Raw genomic sequence first — 17443 nt, 5'->3', positions numbered from 1 at the left:
TTCGTGGATAGCTCACACGGTAGAGCCACGCTCTCACCTGCCAGGCGGAGTTGTCGTACCAATAAGGTCGCAGGTTCAAACCCCACCACCGCCGCGAAAAAATTTTTTATTCTCTGTTGTCTTCTGGCACTTTTCTATTCACTTCATATCTTGTTGTTACCAACATAAGTGCCTGCTCCACTCGCTTTTCTGAATTAAAATTCACCCCATACACCGGAGCATACTCAATGTCTCAATCGTTTCTATGTTATATGTTTGTGTTGAGAATATTGGCTATTAAGCTTAACTGCTGGTCAAAATTATTCGCGATGGTGGTGTACGAACGAATCGGCGATCTCAAGAAGTGGGTGAGAGAGGGATCTAGTAATGACTTTGAGTTTGAAACGAATATTTTTGTGTTCGTGGATAGCTCACACGGTAGAGCCACGCTCTCACCTGCCAGGCGGAGTTGTCGTACCAATAAGGTCGCAGGTTCAAACCCCACCACCGCCGCGAAAAATTTTTTATTCTCTGTTGTCTTCTGGCACTTTTCTATTCACTTCATATCTTGTTGTTACCAACATAAGTGCCTGCTCCACTCGCTTTTCTGAATTAAAATTCACCCCATACACCGGAGCATACTCAATGTCTCAATCGTTTCTATGTTATATGTTTGTGTTGAGAATATTGGCTATTAAGCTTAACTGCTGGTCAAAATTATTCGCGATGGTGGTGTACGAACGAATCGGCGATCTCAAGAAGTGGGTGAGAGAGGGATCTAGTAATGACTTTGAGTTTGAAACGAATATTTTTGTGTTCGTGGATAGCTCACACGGTAGAGCCACGCTCTCACCTGCCAGGCGGAGTTGTCGTACCAATAAGGTCGCAGGTTCAAACCCCACCACCGCCGCGAAAAATTTTTTATTCTCTGTTGTCTTCTGGCACTTTTCTATTCACTTCATATCTTGTTGTTCATCTTTAAAAGCAAAGCCTCTGTTTCCGCTTTCTCTTTCTTTCTCTCCTACTGTCCGACGCGTGAGTTGATAAACTGCCGGTGACCGAGACCGATTGTAAGTTGGAGTAACACAAACGTTTCCAAACATTAAAGCCATCTAGAATAGTCAAACGTATTTCAATTATGGACATGGACTTACTTGAATTATGTGGTAAGTAAATTTTATTGTTTTGTATTTTATTATGATCGGTGTTGGAGTAGATCGAAGCTTTTCTCTATCTTGTCTTATTCATGATACTGTTTGAGTTTGAGTTTGCTCCACTCACTTTTCTGAATTAATGATAATGATAATGTTTGTAACCGCTAGACAACTCGTGTTCATTCATGAAGGCTATTATTATTATTATTATCGGAGCCCACCGTTCGCTAAGAATGAACGTGTCATTATCACTGCTACTTCTAGATTCAGATGAGAAATAAAATACTGGTCGTGTCAGTGTCAGTGTCCGTCCTGACTACTAGACTGGTGCTTGTGATTGTGAGTCCTACTAGTACTAGGAAATGGAAAGTATCACACTATTGACATCTAAGTCTAGTTGTTTCTGAAATTTAGATTAAACCAAGCTCATTCATTAAGAAATTATTGATAATCTGAGTGCACATTGTTTGATCTAGACGTCTACTAATAATAATAATAATCTTAACCGGACGGCCCCATTCTTCATCAGGTGTCATCAATGAGTAGTAGGTATCTACTTGTTTGTTTTTCAATCGTTTTTGTAAGATCCAGTTTCAATTATGCCATGATGGAACTATACTATAGTAACTCAAACTCCAGTTTAAATTTAACTTTTAACCTTTTACTGTATACTACTTGGTAGAAGGCTTGTTTTGATTTGATGCTATGGGATTGACTTGATTATGGTTGCTTGTTTATGATATGTTAGTATAGTATAAGATATTTTAGATTTATATTAAATTCTTGAATCCTGCCTATTTGAATTTGACAGTTGAGTTTTGATAGATAGTGTTGATGGTAATGAGTAATCATTTAGCGCGTTGAGCTTGTTGAAATACGGGGTAAGGCGGTGTATAGAAACTATTTATTATTATTATCACATCTCAAATAAGTTTGAACATTTTAATTCTCCATTTTCAGATGACGAACAAATGAGTCGTCTCAGGGCTTCATTTTTGATGAAGGGGAAAGGTCGTAGACCTGCACTGCCACTTGTGCAAGTGACAAACAAGCTGTTAGTCCAGCTTTATCATCTGCGCTTTGAAGCCAAAACGACAGTGTCTGAGGTAAGGTTTCTATGAATATATGACACATCTGTTTTTTGTTGTCACAGGCCACCATTATATTTTTTTGGATAAATATTGTAGTTACAAGTGACTGAGTGACATAGACAAGTAAAAGTCGTGTTTATGGCTCTCTTTATGATATTTAAGCATGCCTGCAACAGTCAGCAATTAGCAATGGGCAGTGTGCTGTTGGTATAATTAGCACTTGTTGAAAAGGTCTTTACTAGGTTAGACAAGACTAGATGTTTGCTATGGAATACAATTAAATTCTAAACCATTCCCGTGTTTTTCTCTCTAGCAAAGTATGTTCATTTTTTCATACCTAATCCTTATCTTTTTAAAAACTTATTGGATTCTGGTGTATTATCAAGGGTTATCTTTTTGTATAAGATTCTATTTTTGTTTTTTTTTGTTCTAATATACTAATGCATTAGTTATAAGCCCTTCAATATTTTTTGGTTATTTTTTCCCTTCTAGGTGGAACAATGGTTCTCCAAGTTGAGTCCAGACTCAAGTTATCCAGTCAACAGTATCTGGCGGAAAATTTTGAAGGTTGTGAAGGCGGCAAAAGGGAAAGATAAAACATTTCTGAATGCACCTGTGGATCTTCACCACATCAGTGATGCCCTCAATGCCATTGGTGTAAACATGACGTTGGAGAAAAACAATTTTAAAAAGACTGTTGTGTCAAATGAAATTGCTGTGGACCTCGGCAATTTTCTCCTGAAACATGGTTATACTTATGGAGACTTCCATAAATTTCTAGAAAACATATCGCCTTCTCCTGTGATTTGCACGAGAGAGAAGTTACGAGGCATGTATCTCGCTGCAGATACAAAGAAGGGGAAGCTGATAAAAAGTATCAGCAGGGACCCAGCAGCACTTCAGGCATGGCTTAGGAAACCCTTCTTTCCCTGTCATCTGACGGAAATTCAATTAAACTCTCCTCCTGCCACAGCCACAAAGCCACCCTCATCATCGCCACCACCACCACCACCCCCACTGTCGTCTACTGTTGACTGGCCAGCACTGAGTCCTCAGCCAACCGTTTTATTTCCTTCATCTGTACTGCCATCATCAAGTCAACCTTCTACTTCTACTAAGATTCTCAGCTCACCACCACCGTCGTCTACTGTTGACTGGCCAGCACTGAGTCCTCAGCCAACCGTTTTATTTCCTTCATCTGTACTACCATCATCAAGTCAACCTTCTACTTCTACTAAGATTCTCAGCTCACCACCACCGTCGTCTACTGTTGACTGGCCAGCACTGAGTCCTCAGCCAACCGTTTTATTTCCTTCATCTGTACTACCATCATCAAGTCAACCTTCTACTTCTACTAAGATTCTCAGCTCACCACCACCAACACCATCGTCCTGCATTTCTATTGTATCTGGTTCTACCCCTCATCCTTCCACGAATATTAATTCTCGGAATGTGTCCACTTCTACTAAGATTCTCAGCTCACCACCACCAACACCATCGTCCTGCATTTCTATTGTATCTGGTTCTACCCCTCATCCCTCCGTGAATATTAATTCTCAGAATGTGTCCACACCTGATTCATGTTCAGCACCACTACCATCATCGTCATTCACTTTTGGATCTGGTTCTACCCCTCTACCCTCTACATCTGTTGCTACTCAGAATCCAGCCAAACCTGAATGTACCCCTGCACCTATCACTTCTGTTTTATTGCCAGAATCTTTTTCAGAGTCCCACATCCCACTTCCTTCCACAATTGTTAATGTTGACCATGCTAAAAAATTATCAAAGTCTGTCTCTTCTAAAAAATTGTTTTCATCTAAAAAGTCTAAAGTCGTTTCATCAGAATGTAGTATTTTAAAGAGAGAAATTTTTAATTTAAAATTAAAGAACAAAACTTTGTCACAGGATCTTGTTAAATTTAAAAAATCCAAAACTTATAAGAACAATTGTTCCCTGAGGAAAATTAATTCAGATTTAACAACAAAAATTGCGGACTTGGAAATGAAAAATTCTGTCCTTAAAAAAGAATGTGATGATTTACAGAAAGTCAAGTTGTCTTTACAAAAAAATTTGTCTAAGTCAAAGAAAAGATGTTTGTTGTTGAATGAAAAGTCTGAGTCTCTGCATTACACATTAAACATGGTTAACAATCTTGATAAAGATGACAGTAAATTCAAATTGAAATGTGACAAATATAATAAATTTAAAAATTCTGTCCGTATTGCATATATGGCTCTCCAAGGGGAAGCGAATGTGTCTGCAACTAATTGCTCAAAAGTTGTACAAATAGTTGCCAAACATTTGTTTGGACATTCGTTTTCTCTTGAAGAATTACCTTCCTCTTCTACTGCTCTAAATATAATGTTTGAAGGCAATCATGTAGCAAAATGTCAAATTGTTGATGAAATTAAAAATACTGATTGTTTTACTTTTGCATCAGATGGTACTTCAAGACAAAAGAAACATTACATGGAAAAACATATTGTTCTTAGTAGTGGAAAAGCAATTAGCTTGGGTTTTTAGACTATAGCCTCAGATGATGCAAATAGTATGTTAGAACAAATAATTAAAGTTTTTGATGATTTAATTCAAATTAATAGTGACCTAAAGGAAGAAGAAAGAGATGAGCTTTTAAAAGAAATTGTTTATAAAATGAATTCTGTTATGTCCGATAGAGCGGCAAATATGAAACTTTTAAATAAAAAAAATCATGAATGGCGTAAGAGTGTTTTGCATGATGAGGATATATGTACACATTTTTTGTATTGTAACGCTCATTTTTTGCTTGGTTTATCTAAAGCTGTTGAGAGTGCTGTGTTAGAATTTGAGAGGGATGTAATTAAAGAGGGGGGTTCACTTGGGAGGGACAGTCAGCAAAAGTTTAATCATTTTCAGTCTAGTATTGGTAAAGAAAGTGCAGCCTTACGTGCTATAAGACTAACTGCAGAAGTATTGGGACCTCGGGGGGATGAGAAGAATGGGGCAAGGGAAGAATGGCTAAATTATTGTGAAGTTAATAATATTAAGTCTCAGTTTTGCAGTTTTAGAAGTAATCGTTTCAATAATATATTTGAAAATGCTCATGCTCTTTTGTACCATCATAAACATGTTCTTGATTTTTTAGAAAATGAAGTTTCAGGTGACAATTTAAAGCTTCAAAGTATTGTTGCAGATTTGAGGGATAGTAGGGTAATTTCTTTAGTTGCTGCTATTTCACTGTTTAATCTGACTATCACTGGGCCATACTGGGAGTTGATGAAAAGTAAAATTCCTTATGGGTCATTCTCCTCTTATGTCAAAAAGATTGATGTTATTTTTGAGAAATTTATGTCCATGATTTCATTTGATGAACATGAATTTGTTTCCGTGTTTGATGATTTTTGTTTTGATGACATGTGTACTTTAGATTTTGTGAAGCATGAATGCCAAATTGATTTAGTGTTGTCGGCTTTTAAAGATTTTGTACGGAATTGTATATTGGTTTTAAGGAGGCAATTACATGACTTTCTTGACGGTGGTGTGTATGGTGGTGATATTGCTGTTGATGTTAGGAATATTTTAGATAGATGTCCATTGACCAATTTGACTGGGGAAAGGTTATTTGGGGATTTAGATTATGATCTCAATAAACGAAAAAGGGCCTCCTTGCATTTACGCTCCACACTTAATATGTGGAAGCATAATAAGACAGTTTCTTGGTTTTGTGCATTAAGCGAATTTAAACAAAATGAAATTTTAGAGGAAGCTAAAAGGAATTCTGAAAACCTGCAGTCTATTAGTAAGGAAGATGAAGCTAATGTACGTGTAAAAGTTAAGGAAAAGATGAGTGAAAATAAAAGAAAAAGATGTGATAAAATAATAAAAGATAGGCAACAGAAATCTGATATATTAGATGCTGTAATTTCAGATGGTGGGATATGTAAAACTAAAGATCAGTTAGATAGACTTCTGAATATTGGCACAGCTGAAAGTTTAAGAAATCAAATAAGATATAGAAAGGTATTTTTGGGTGAAAAGAATTTAAAGATAACGGGGACCATTAGCACTCTTTATGATTCTTTGTTAAGGTTGATTAATGATGATGAAGCAGATGCATCTTTTTTGTCAACTGCTGTCAAACGAAGTAGGGTTTCAGATGTTGATTAAATAACACTATGAGATTAAATTCAAGCTTCAGTTTAATTACAAAAACAGATAGAATGGACGTTTCAGGTTTCTCATTTGTCAACAAACAGGATGAACCAAACACTATAGATGATGAATGAGATGATGTGGTAGTGCCGTTAAGTTGAATGTGTTTGTTGGTAAAGGGGAAACACGAAACATCCATTCTTCTATCTGTTTTTATAATTAAATTGAAGCTTACATTCAATTTCACATTGTTGTTTATCGCTTCGAGTAGCAACATTTACATTATATTGATTCATGAAATTATGTATCTATTTCCATCACTTTACATTTGATCAGTGACATGCTTTGTTTAAACCATTGTTGTTTCTCATAATTATGTACCTATCATGTAGCTTTTCTGATTATTACATTTGTTTTATTTACTCACCATGTTTAGCGTCAAGCAAGACGGCTTTCTCTATTATTTCAACATTTTTAACACGTCTGAGTGTACTTAAACACTTTAATATGTTTTTTTTACCTGGAAGTTCATATTCATACAGGGAGTCCAATATAATATCTATTTCTATTTAAACATTTTATAAATGCATTTAAAATGTGTATAGTGGAGAGCCAATGATAACCCTTATACTCATACTGATGTTGGGCTATTCGACCATAAGAGCAATATTATAGTCCGTGTTTAAATTAATCTTTATAATTTATAGGCTATGTGGATATGATCAGCTTCCAGAGTCCGCGTATGTATAATCTGTTATTCGATATTATATTCGACTCCCTGTGTGAATACGAACTTCCGGGTAAAAAAAACATATTAAAGTGTTTAAGTACACTCAGGCGTGTTAAAAATGTTGAAATAATAGAAAGCCATCTTGCTTGCTCGCAACATGATGAGTAACAAGAGCGCTAAGATAGGTTTGCCCGGCGTCTGTGCATTTATATGCATTAAAGCGTGTCCTTATACCGTTGCCTTAGATATATAAACTAATATGTGTTAGGGCAGGGCGTTGAATTTTAGGCTGATTGTCTCAGAATATGTACGTATGGATAGGTATAAATTTTCATGTTCATGGGTTGCATTGGATATTGTATGCTTTTGTGTACTGACTTTTTTGTCTAATGTTTTTATTTATTTATTTTATTTGATCTACTGTGCACCACCAGTAGGTGCAGCATTAACTTCCATTATTGTGTTAGATTGTGGTATAAATTTTTGACTTTTCCCCCCTTTTTGACATATATTTCTGTTGATTTTCGAGAGCTTAAATCTTGATTTCTTCTCATAACTCTGGTTTTGTCATTCTTATTGTGAAAAGGACGTAAAATTTGGATTCCCCATCCCTCAAATCATTTGTATGTCAAGTTTCATAGCCATATCTCATCATTTCAATTTTTGGTAGCGGGAACACTGTTTTTTTCTCAAAATGTCTTCCTTTGGCGATTTCGGCCTTTTTTCGAATTTTGAGACGTAAAATCTCAGTAATTATTGCCTCTATCTCTCTGAAAAAAATTGGGCTTACTGTATGGTGCCAGTTCTAAGGCTCAGATAAGTTTCATGCCTTAATTTAGATTACTGACGAGTCTGCAAAGTGCCTAAGATGGTACATCTGGCGATTTCGGTGAAATTATTTTCACGCGCCTCATGTTTTTTCTTGATTTTGATGCTGTATAGTAACTGAATTATACTAGGTGACTGGGTGGGGATCCTGACCTCCCATTGCGGGCAGGGAGGTACATACTGTGTCTTCTATCTCCTTATATCTGTTTTCCAACATGCTTTCTGTCTTTGTCTTGGAATGAGGTTACTTGGTTTTGTCCTGGCCCTTTCCGGAGTCCTGGCTGGGAGGGAAACAGTCAAATGCATAGTTATTGTTTTGGGAGATGATATTTTTTTCCTTGTAAATCATCTCTCTGTTATGCATTGTATTATGTTTAGTTTGCATATTATATTATATGATTGGTAAACATTTGAGTGTATTCCTCTTAGTTGGGACCTGTGCTTGTGTCTGGATGAGACTTTTAGGTGATCTCAAATTAAGTACATTGGTGGTATGCTCTTGGAATCTACATCTGATCCCTATTTGTTCCCAGTTCCCCTTTGTCTTACTTTCTCTTGGGTGCTTTAATTGTAATTCTAGAACTTTTTACTATCCCATTTTCATCCTTTTTACTGGCGCTGATATAACCTTAACGTGTTGCAAGCGCCGTAAAACCCTTAAAAACAAACAAACATACTAGGTGAATATTTGTTTGAGTACTTTTCTTATTCTCTATGTCCATGGCTTGCGATTGCTTGCAAATTATTCAATTTTGTTATTATTTTGTTTGTTTTGATGCACCTTAAACTTGCTGTTTGGTAGCATGTTCTGTTGGTGTACGAAAATTACAAGTTATTAAATAAATAAAAAATTCGTAAATTTTTTATTTGTTGTCCGATTTTAATCATTTAAAAACTGTTGTTCATGGTTTGACAATCTGTATTTGTTCAATTCAAAATAACAGCAGTTTTCTGCAGTTGAAATTATAGTTTGGGATACCTACTTTCAGTCATATTCATCCATGAGCAGCGTCGTAATTAATTTTTTTAAATAGCATATACGAAACGGCTTCGTCCCATATTTTGACGCGAATTCGGGCACTTCGTGAACGAAAAAGAGGCCCAAAGATTTGTGCGGGATTGTCATTGCTAAATCAAGGCTGCCAGACAGCCAGATTTCTTCTTGCCCAAGTAGTCAAATAGACCCCAAATAGCCAAACACCACAAGCATTCTGACTCCCTTGAAAAACTCATTGGCTTTGATTAACAAAACAGTCGACTACAGTTGGATAAACTTATCTTTTCATTTATTTTTTGTAATAAAAGATTTTTTTTTTAAATGAATAATAATAGAAAAAGCATTTTAGTAACCAATTTTGAACTTGGCCATCTGGCAGCCCCCATCATAACCAGCTGCAGTCAGGCCAGCCACAGACATAAGAGAGGGAGGGGTATGTGAAGTTTCCTGTGGCAAACGAGATGCTCGTATTTTTTTTTTCAAACGAATCACTGCTCGATGACGTCACTGACTCAAAACCCGCTCGATTTTAGAGGACTCGATCGAAAACCCGCTCGATTTGATCGTTTCAAACTCGACCCAGCACTAGATTGAACATCAGAAGGCGAATTATTCAATGTTTGAGGTTTAATGGATAAAGCAAAACAATAGTGTTGGGTTATTTGATCGCTTTTACCCTATCGACGATCGAGCACCAAGCCACGAGTCAGTGCTCGATCTCAATGCCGGAAGAGCGAGTTAGTAAAACGATCACTCGATCGTAAAACGATCAGGCGGGTTGTGAGCTTGAGACGATCTTGACACGTGAGACGAGCTTGAGACGATCAGGATCCGAGCGAGCGGAGGGGTAACGAGTGTTTCGAATCATTTCAAGTTCAAACGATCACAGTTTGCCATCCGATACCAATCGCCAACGTTTGCACACGGTATAGTCTGTGGTTCTTCCACAGCCCTCACTCCTTGTCAGATGTTAGTGTTAGTGTGTCTGGGTGGCAGTGGCAGGGAAATTCGTATAGGTGTATCACGCGTGTGTGACAAGACTTCATTAAACCTACTAATGTTTGACTATCACACACACACACACACACACACACACACACACACACACACTAAGGCTATTTCTATGACACAAACGCATCCCTCTATCAATGAACACTCCTACAGTAGTGCGGCTATGTGGTCTAGTCATGACGTAACTATAGTACTCTAGTCGGCCATGGGTCTCGTGCATTATAATGGTCTAGTGGTATGACACCCGCTTTGGGATCGGAAAGTCCTGGGTTCGAGCCTCGCGCTCGGTGCATAGTTGAGTCTTTGGACAAGGCTCTTTACTCACATTCTCTCACCGTACTCAGGTGTAAAATGAGTACCTGGCCGTTAACAGCGTTGTCTTTGTCTGAAAAATTGTAATATCGCCTAACAGGCGACATGTCCCGTCCTACATATTAAATGTTGCTGTTGACCAGGGACCCCTTTACAAAGCGCTTTGATCACGTTTAGTGGATATTGTAAACCTCAATTTTTTAAATTAAAACATTAGCTTTGAATATGGAATGTTTCAATTTTAGATGCCTGTGTATTCTTTGTTAGTTCCCATCATCATCATCATCATCATCATCATCATCATCATCATCATCAGGGGCAGCGGTACGGTCTTTGGTTGGCACCCGAAAGGTACCGAGTTCGATCACCCACCGCTGAGTGGTCTTGAGCAAGTCACCTTGCCCTAACTAAATTTGCGGCGCTGCACTGCGGCTGTCGCTTGGGTTATTCCAGTCTTCCCTTAGAATAGACCCGAAATTCGAATCTTCCCTATGGGATGAATAAAGGGAATTATAATACATCACTGATTGGTGGAAGGCATCACATGAGAGATGCTCTGAGCATGCGCACAAGTCAGTTCTGAACATCGTTTGCAAGTCAACTGGCCGTTGTTTATTTCTATTCGAAAGTTTCTATTTTGTTATAAAGGTAAGGAGGTGTTACATATGGATAATAACAGATGATTAAATATTTAATAAGCTCTTCTTTGTAATGGTAACATTGGTTATCCTGTTTTTTCTCTCATTTATTAGACTGGCAGAATTAATCACACTGGTGTCATCGACACGCATTGTTTTGATTTATTTAATTCATTGTCACCATTGTGCTGTTGCACTAGTCACTTGGTTGGATTTTAACAGTGCAACTTGTTTATAGCACGAGTGTCCTTAGTTTGGCACATGAATGGTGATGTGTCCTTAGCTTGGCACAAAAAATTTACCATGTTATGGTTTGCATTAAAAGTGGCTGTGTTCCGTCTGAATTAGGTCCACTATGGACCATAAAAGTGGGGTGGAAAAACAAAACTAAACTGGGTCAACATGAAAAATGAATGTCAAGGTTTCTTTCTGTTTTCACCCAATAAAATATATAAAACATTATATCGTTTTATTATCAAACTTGGTGCATGATAAGATTCATGATGTATGTTATTATCTCTCTCATTTTTGTCCAGAAATAATTATCATTTGAAAAATGGAGAAAGATAAGGTCACCAGTGACCCATTCGCCACAAACGACGTAGTGACGCAACCAAGTGACAGTGACGACAGGTCACAGCGTGACGTAGCGGCGATGCTGAGCGAGTTTAACAAACAGTGGGAAGCACGGTTTGACTCGCTTACGGACCTTGTGATGAAGCGTAAGAATGTGGATGGAGAGAAGACGAAAGATAAAAGAATAAAACTGGGTCACGACAACAAATACTGGAGTGATGACCGTGATAGTGATGACGTTGATAACGGTGGCGAAGTCGAACCAAACTTGAAAGAAGAAGAGGATTTGTTGTGTAGTAATCGAGAAACGACTAGGAGTAGGAGTGAGGAGAACAATGATGAGAGTGATAGTTTTTTGAGGAGTTTGGAGGATGAATTCAGTGAGGAAGAAAAAGTTGGAGGGAAGGTGAGGAGCGACCTTGCAAAGGTGGTGAAAGGCCGGTTTTCAACAAAACTCAATCCCGAAATGTTGAAAAAGAGATTGGAAGCTCATCTTAGACCAGAAAATTGTGACAATTTGGTGGTGCCAACAGTTAATAAAGAAATTTGGAGACACTTACCTAATAAGGCAATTAAAGGAGATCTCAGTTTAGTAAAGATACAAAGGAGTGTAGTCAAGGCGGCAACAGCAATAACAACAACAACAAACTTGCTGCTGAACGAGAATGATGCTGAGTCACTAAAAAGGGACTGCACGGATGCATTGGCTCTACTGGGACATGCAACCAGGGAGTTGTCTGCTAAAAGGAGAAATTATCTAAAGCCCTTTATCAATAAATCGCTGCATAGATTGTGCGAGGATGACAATTTGCCAGTGGAGCCTTTATTGTTTGGAGACAATTTGCCTAACAAAATCAAAGAAATGAAAGAACTGGAAAAATTGAACATCACCTTCAACCCAGAAAAATTTAAAGACAATACAAGTACAAGATTTGCTAGTGCGACGAAACCTTTTTTAGGGCAAAGCAAGGGGGGTGCCTTCCCCCGTCCAAAGTGGCAACCAAAACCCAAGTTTGTACAGAACAAGAAAGGCCACCCACAGAAATGGAAGAACAATTACAAACAATAAGTTTGGTGAGTGACTGGATAGAAATTTTACCTGAAGTTCTATCATATTTGAAATCAAAAATTAATAATTTTAAAGGAGGACAAATATCTTTATTTGTAAAATATTGGGAAAAGTTAACATTCAACAAATCAATTTTACAATATGTTAAAGGAGTGTTGGTGGAGTTTGATTGTAGACTTCTAGATTTGCATAGATATTCTAGACCATATGCCTCCATAAAATGGAATAAAGAAGAATGTAGCATTATAGATTTGGAAGTTAAAAAGCTATTAGAAAAAGAAGTAATTTCTAGCATATTTACAAGAAAGAAAAAGGATGGTTCTTTTAGAATGATTCTGAATTTTAAAGCCTTTAAATACTGTCGTTACATATAAGAAATTTAAAATGGAAACTTTAGAAGCTGCACTTAAGTTGATTACGAAAGATGCTTTCATGGCATCTGTTGATTTAAAAGACGCGTATTTTTCTGTCAGCATTCACGAGAGCTTTAGGAAATACATGAGATTTATATGGAAAGGTCAGCTGTATGAATTTAACGCTTTACCTAATGGTTTGGCCATGGCTCCTAGGGTTTTTACCAGACTCTTAAAACCAATTTTTTCATCTTTGAGAAGGCAGGGGTTTTTATCTGCATACTTTATTGATGATTCTTTGCTTGTAGCAGCGACAAAATTTGATTATTTAAAGAACGTGTGTCTTACTCTATCTACCTTTTTAAAAGCAGGTTTTGTGGTTCATCCTGATAAGTCTATACTGGTTCCAAGCAAAAAATTCAATACCTTGGGGTGGTCATTGATTCTCAAAGTATGACAGTATGTCTCACAGAGGATAGAAAGAAGAGTTTGTTGGAAACCTGCGTGGGACTACTAAAGACGGATTATCCAGTTATAATAAGAGATATAGCAATTGCTGTAGGGAAAATGGTAGCTAGTTTTCCAGCAACAAAATATGGACCGTTGTATTATAGACAGTTAGAAACAGAAAAGGATAATGCGTTGAAACTAAATAAGGGTAATTTTGATGCGACCATGGGTTTGTCAAAGAAAGCAAAATTAGAACTGCATTGGTGGATCAAAAATGTTGAAACTATGTATAATGATATTACACAATCAAAACCAACAGCGATTCTATTCACAGATGCGAGTTGCATAGGCTGGGGCTGTAAAAATGGGAATATCAGTACAGGAGGTCATTGGTCCTTGGAGGACAAAAATAGACACATTAACTATTTGGAAATTAAAGCAATACTGGAATCACTTATATGTTTTAAATCTGAATTTAAAAATAAACATATTCGTATTATGTCAGATAGTACAACAGCTATAGCTTGTATTTATCACATGGGCACAAACCATTCTGTGGAAAATAATGAAATAACTTTTCAGGTATGGAAATGGTGCATGGATCACAATATATGGATCAGTGCAGCACACATTCCTGGGAAAAAGAATACTGTTGCGGATAGAGAGTCACGTATCACTAATTGGGATTCTGAATGGAAGTTAAATAAATCCCCATGATTTGAAAGTAGCTTTAAAACATTTGATTATTGAACCAGAAATTGACCTGTTTGCAAGTGAGGCTAATGCTCAATTTGAAAAATTTGTATCATATAAATGGAATGAAAACGCAATAGCAATTGACGCTTTCTCAATTTGTTGGAAATATAAAACGTTTTATGCTTTTCCCCCTTTCAGTGTCATTGCCAAGGTGTTGCAAAAAATTATTCAGGAAAAAGCGACAGGAATTATGGTGGTACCCGATTGGCCGACTCAATTCTGGTACCCACAAATCAACAATATTGCTTCCAAACCCCAGTTCGTCTTCCTTGTCGAAGAGATCTTCTAATTCTACCATCGTCCCCGGGAACCACCCATCCTCTAATTCTACGGAACAAATTAGACCTTCTTGTTTTCAAGGTTTCGGGCCTCATTTAATTTCCTCCGAGCTAGATCAGCAGTCAGTAGATCTCATTTTGAATTCGTGGAGGAAAAACACTATTAAATCGTACAGCATCTACATTAAGAAATGGATAGAATTTCTAAAAGTTAAACATAATCCTCCAGTCACAATTCATGTTTTTGCAAATTTTTTGAGTGGTTTGTTTCAACAAGGTTTTAGTTATAATACCATAAATATTGCCAGGAGTGCAGTTGCTGCTCATTTATCATCTTACGGATACATGGAATTTGGAACTCATAAAATTATAGTAAGACTGCTTAAAGGAGTCTTTAACAAAAGACCAGCATTACCAAAATACAATGAAACATGGAATGTCGATTTAGTTATTGATCATCTATCTGGATGGCCAGATGTTATTGATGTGTCTTTGAAACAATTGACTCTGAGACTTGTTATGCTTTTATGTCTTTTATCAGCTCAGAGAGGTGATGCTTTACATGAAATATCTGTTGATGATATAACATTATATGATGACAAATGTGTGATTGTCCATCGATCGTTATTAAAAACATCTTTACCAAAGAAGCATTCTAAACCAATTGAATTAAAAAGGTTTGAGAATGAGCGTCTATGTGTGGTGGCACACCTTAGACATTATCTGAATGTGACAGAAAAATTAAGAATTTCTAAACAATTGTTGATTTCTTATGTGAAACCACATAAACCTATTGCACGCAGCACTTTGTCTAGATGGGTGAAATCAGTTCTCAAACTTTCAGGAATTGATACGACTATATTTACAGCTCACAGTACACGTGCAGCTGCCACTTCTGCTGCTTTCATTCGAGATGTCCCATTAAGAAAAGTATTGGACACTGGAGGTTGGTCTAGTGAAAGTACATTTGCCAAGTTTTATGAGAAATTTGTTCAAAAACCCTCCAGGGATGACAATGTATTTTCTCAAGCTATTCTTGATAACAAACGTTAATTATGTTTGATAAAAATACAATATGAAAGCTGCAGTAAGCAACCCTTGTAATTATTATAAGTTGCATCATTTGTAATATAGTATTATTTGCAACAGTCATGATGTTCTTGACATGTTATAAAATCGCTTTTGTTTACTATTATTTGTTGGATTCTGATTATGTTTTTGGTTCTTCAATAATAAGTTTTATTGAAAATTATGTTTTCTTTGTTGATTATTATGGTGTAAGCATGTTGCTTCACATTTGGCTAAAATCTCATGTGATGCCTTCCACCAATGAGTGATGTATTATAATCAAAGATTAAACTAGACTTACCTTTAGGGAAGTTGACGTTTAATATGGATTATTAAAGTCAACTGATTGGGGAATATTCACATGCCCAACCCCTTTTTTCTTATTAACATTTAGTAGTAACCCTCCCTTGGTGTATTAATTTAGTATGTGTAAATAGATTATCATGTGAATACCTTAGTTGAAATGTGTATCAACATGCGGGCTAAATACTGACTTGTGCGCATGCTCAGAGCATCTCATGTGAATACCTTCCCCAATCAGTTGACTTTAATAATCCATATTAAACGTCAACTTCCCTAAAGGTAAGTCTAGTTTAATCTTTGATTATCAATGATTAGAGAACAATTAGCGGAGTTGACTAAAATTATTCCCGTAGTTGCCGAATTGAAAACGGCGTATAATAACTATCACGAAAGTGAAACTCAACAAGATAATGAAACCTGTGATTCATGAAATGATGACTCATGTGGCTGGGACTTCCCAGGCGGATATAAATAGACATGACCAAGACGTTGCTAGTGATAACTGTAGCATCGCATACTTTAAGGACGTGTCAGGCACAGTTGTGCCACCAGGGCCCATAATCAACGACGACATTGCAGTTGGAATTTCTAATATTTTTGAGAAGGGAATAGATAATAGCACCAAAGACCGGCTATATGCTAAATATGAAGTCCCGCAGAATTGTTCTAGACTTAGAGCGGTAGAATGCAATGAAGAAATTACTAAGATGGTGTCTAATCCCACTAGAGTTCGAGACACACATTTAGTCAAAGTTCAAGAAGGAATGATGAAGGGTATCACTGCGGCTATTGGCGCTTTTGACAGTTTAAGTGCACTGGACAATTTAAACGAATAAACGAAGATGCTAAAAATGCAGTAACAGACTTGCGGATTCACTGGCATTAATGGCTAACTCGTCTCATTATCTGGACATCTGTAGACGATTTTTGTTTAAAGGAGAACTTAAAGAAGTACCGTCAATTGGAGTTACTTTGCCTCAAGGGGAAACTTTGCCTCTGTGAATTTGGAGCATTTCGACTAATCTAAGCTTTGTTGTAGTTATTGTATCCATTAAAGAACTTGAATTTTTATCAAAGAAATTAATTGCCACAGAACTTTATAATCTCTAATTGATCCAAAATTCAAGAGGCAAAGTTTCCCCAATAGGCAAAATTACCCCAGTTGACGGTACTTTCAATTTCAAGCAATCAAAAACACGTCATGTAAATGATGTATAGTTTGTTTTCGTGGATTAGAAAGAATGGTTGTGTTTATAACAACAAAATCAATATTTCATTTTACTGTTAATAGGGTTGTATTTACATTGGACTATAATTTTGAGCATCCATAAATATCACAGCTGCTACATAATTGTCAATTTCTAAAGTCACGATGCGACTGAACTTCAAGCCTATTATCTCCCGGTTATGCTTTACTAGTAAATATAATGTACGAAATAATGATTGGGTATTTAAAAGATAATACGCCGATCACCTGTTCTCCCTATCTCTATTAATTTAAAATAACAAAGCTCGATCATGACAATCACCTATTAAATCACGTCATCCCTATGACATGTCCACCTGATGCTATCCTGATATCATACCACCATTTAAACCCCTACCCATCCTGTCCAACAAACAACAAAGATCCTTTGATTTATTTTTTTTTTAAAGAAAAAGAAAAAGCTAAACAAACAAACATACAAACAAAAAAACAACAAAACTAAAAAAAAA

At 36.7% G+C, this 17443-nt stretch overlaps 2 protein-coding genes across 3 annotated transcripts in view; both read left to right on the top strand.

The window, feature by feature from the left end:
• Positions 1-15605, top strand: part of LOC144961042 (uncharacterized) — a 28866-nt gene extending 13261 nt beyond the window's left edge. The window contains exons 2-3 of one of the 2 annotated variants that reach the window (XM_078894378.1): positions 11411-12524; positions 14217-15605. In XM_078894378.1, coding sequence (XP_078750504.1) covers positions 11431-12519 — 1089 coding nt within the window. In that variant the 5' untranslated portion in view covers positions 11411-11430 and the 3' untranslated portion in view covers positions 12520-12524; positions 14217-15605. Of the gene's footprint in view, positions 1-11410; positions 12525-13904 lie in introns of both variants that reach the window. The other variant, XM_078894379.1, reaches the window with a different exon arrangement.
• Positions 926-8782, top strand: LOC144961041 (uncharacterized). Its single transcript, XM_078894377.1, has 4 exons — positions 926-1145; positions 2094-2239; positions 2717-8047; positions 8597-8782. Exons 1-3 carry the CDS (start codon positions 1118-1120, stop codon positions 4748-4750), a joined length of 2208 nt encoding a protein of 735 aa, XP_078750503.1. The 5' UTR covers positions 926-1117; the 3' UTR covers positions 4751-8047; positions 8597-8782.
• Positions 15606-17443: the final 1838 nt, after the last annotated feature.

This window comes from Berghia stephanieae, unplaced genomic scaffold, assembly GCF_034508935.2.
Source record: "Berghia stephanieae isolate SIO BIC M18660-M18661 unplaced genomic scaffold, UCSD_Bste_1.3 scaffold13, whole genome shotgun sequence".
Classification (NCBI taxonomy): domain Eukaryota; kingdom Metazoa; phylum Mollusca; class Gastropoda; order Nudibranchia; family Aeolidiidae; genus Berghia; species Berghia stephanieae.
Note: the sequence above shows the minus strand (reverse complement) of the source record. Positions and strands in the feature narration are given on the sequence as shown.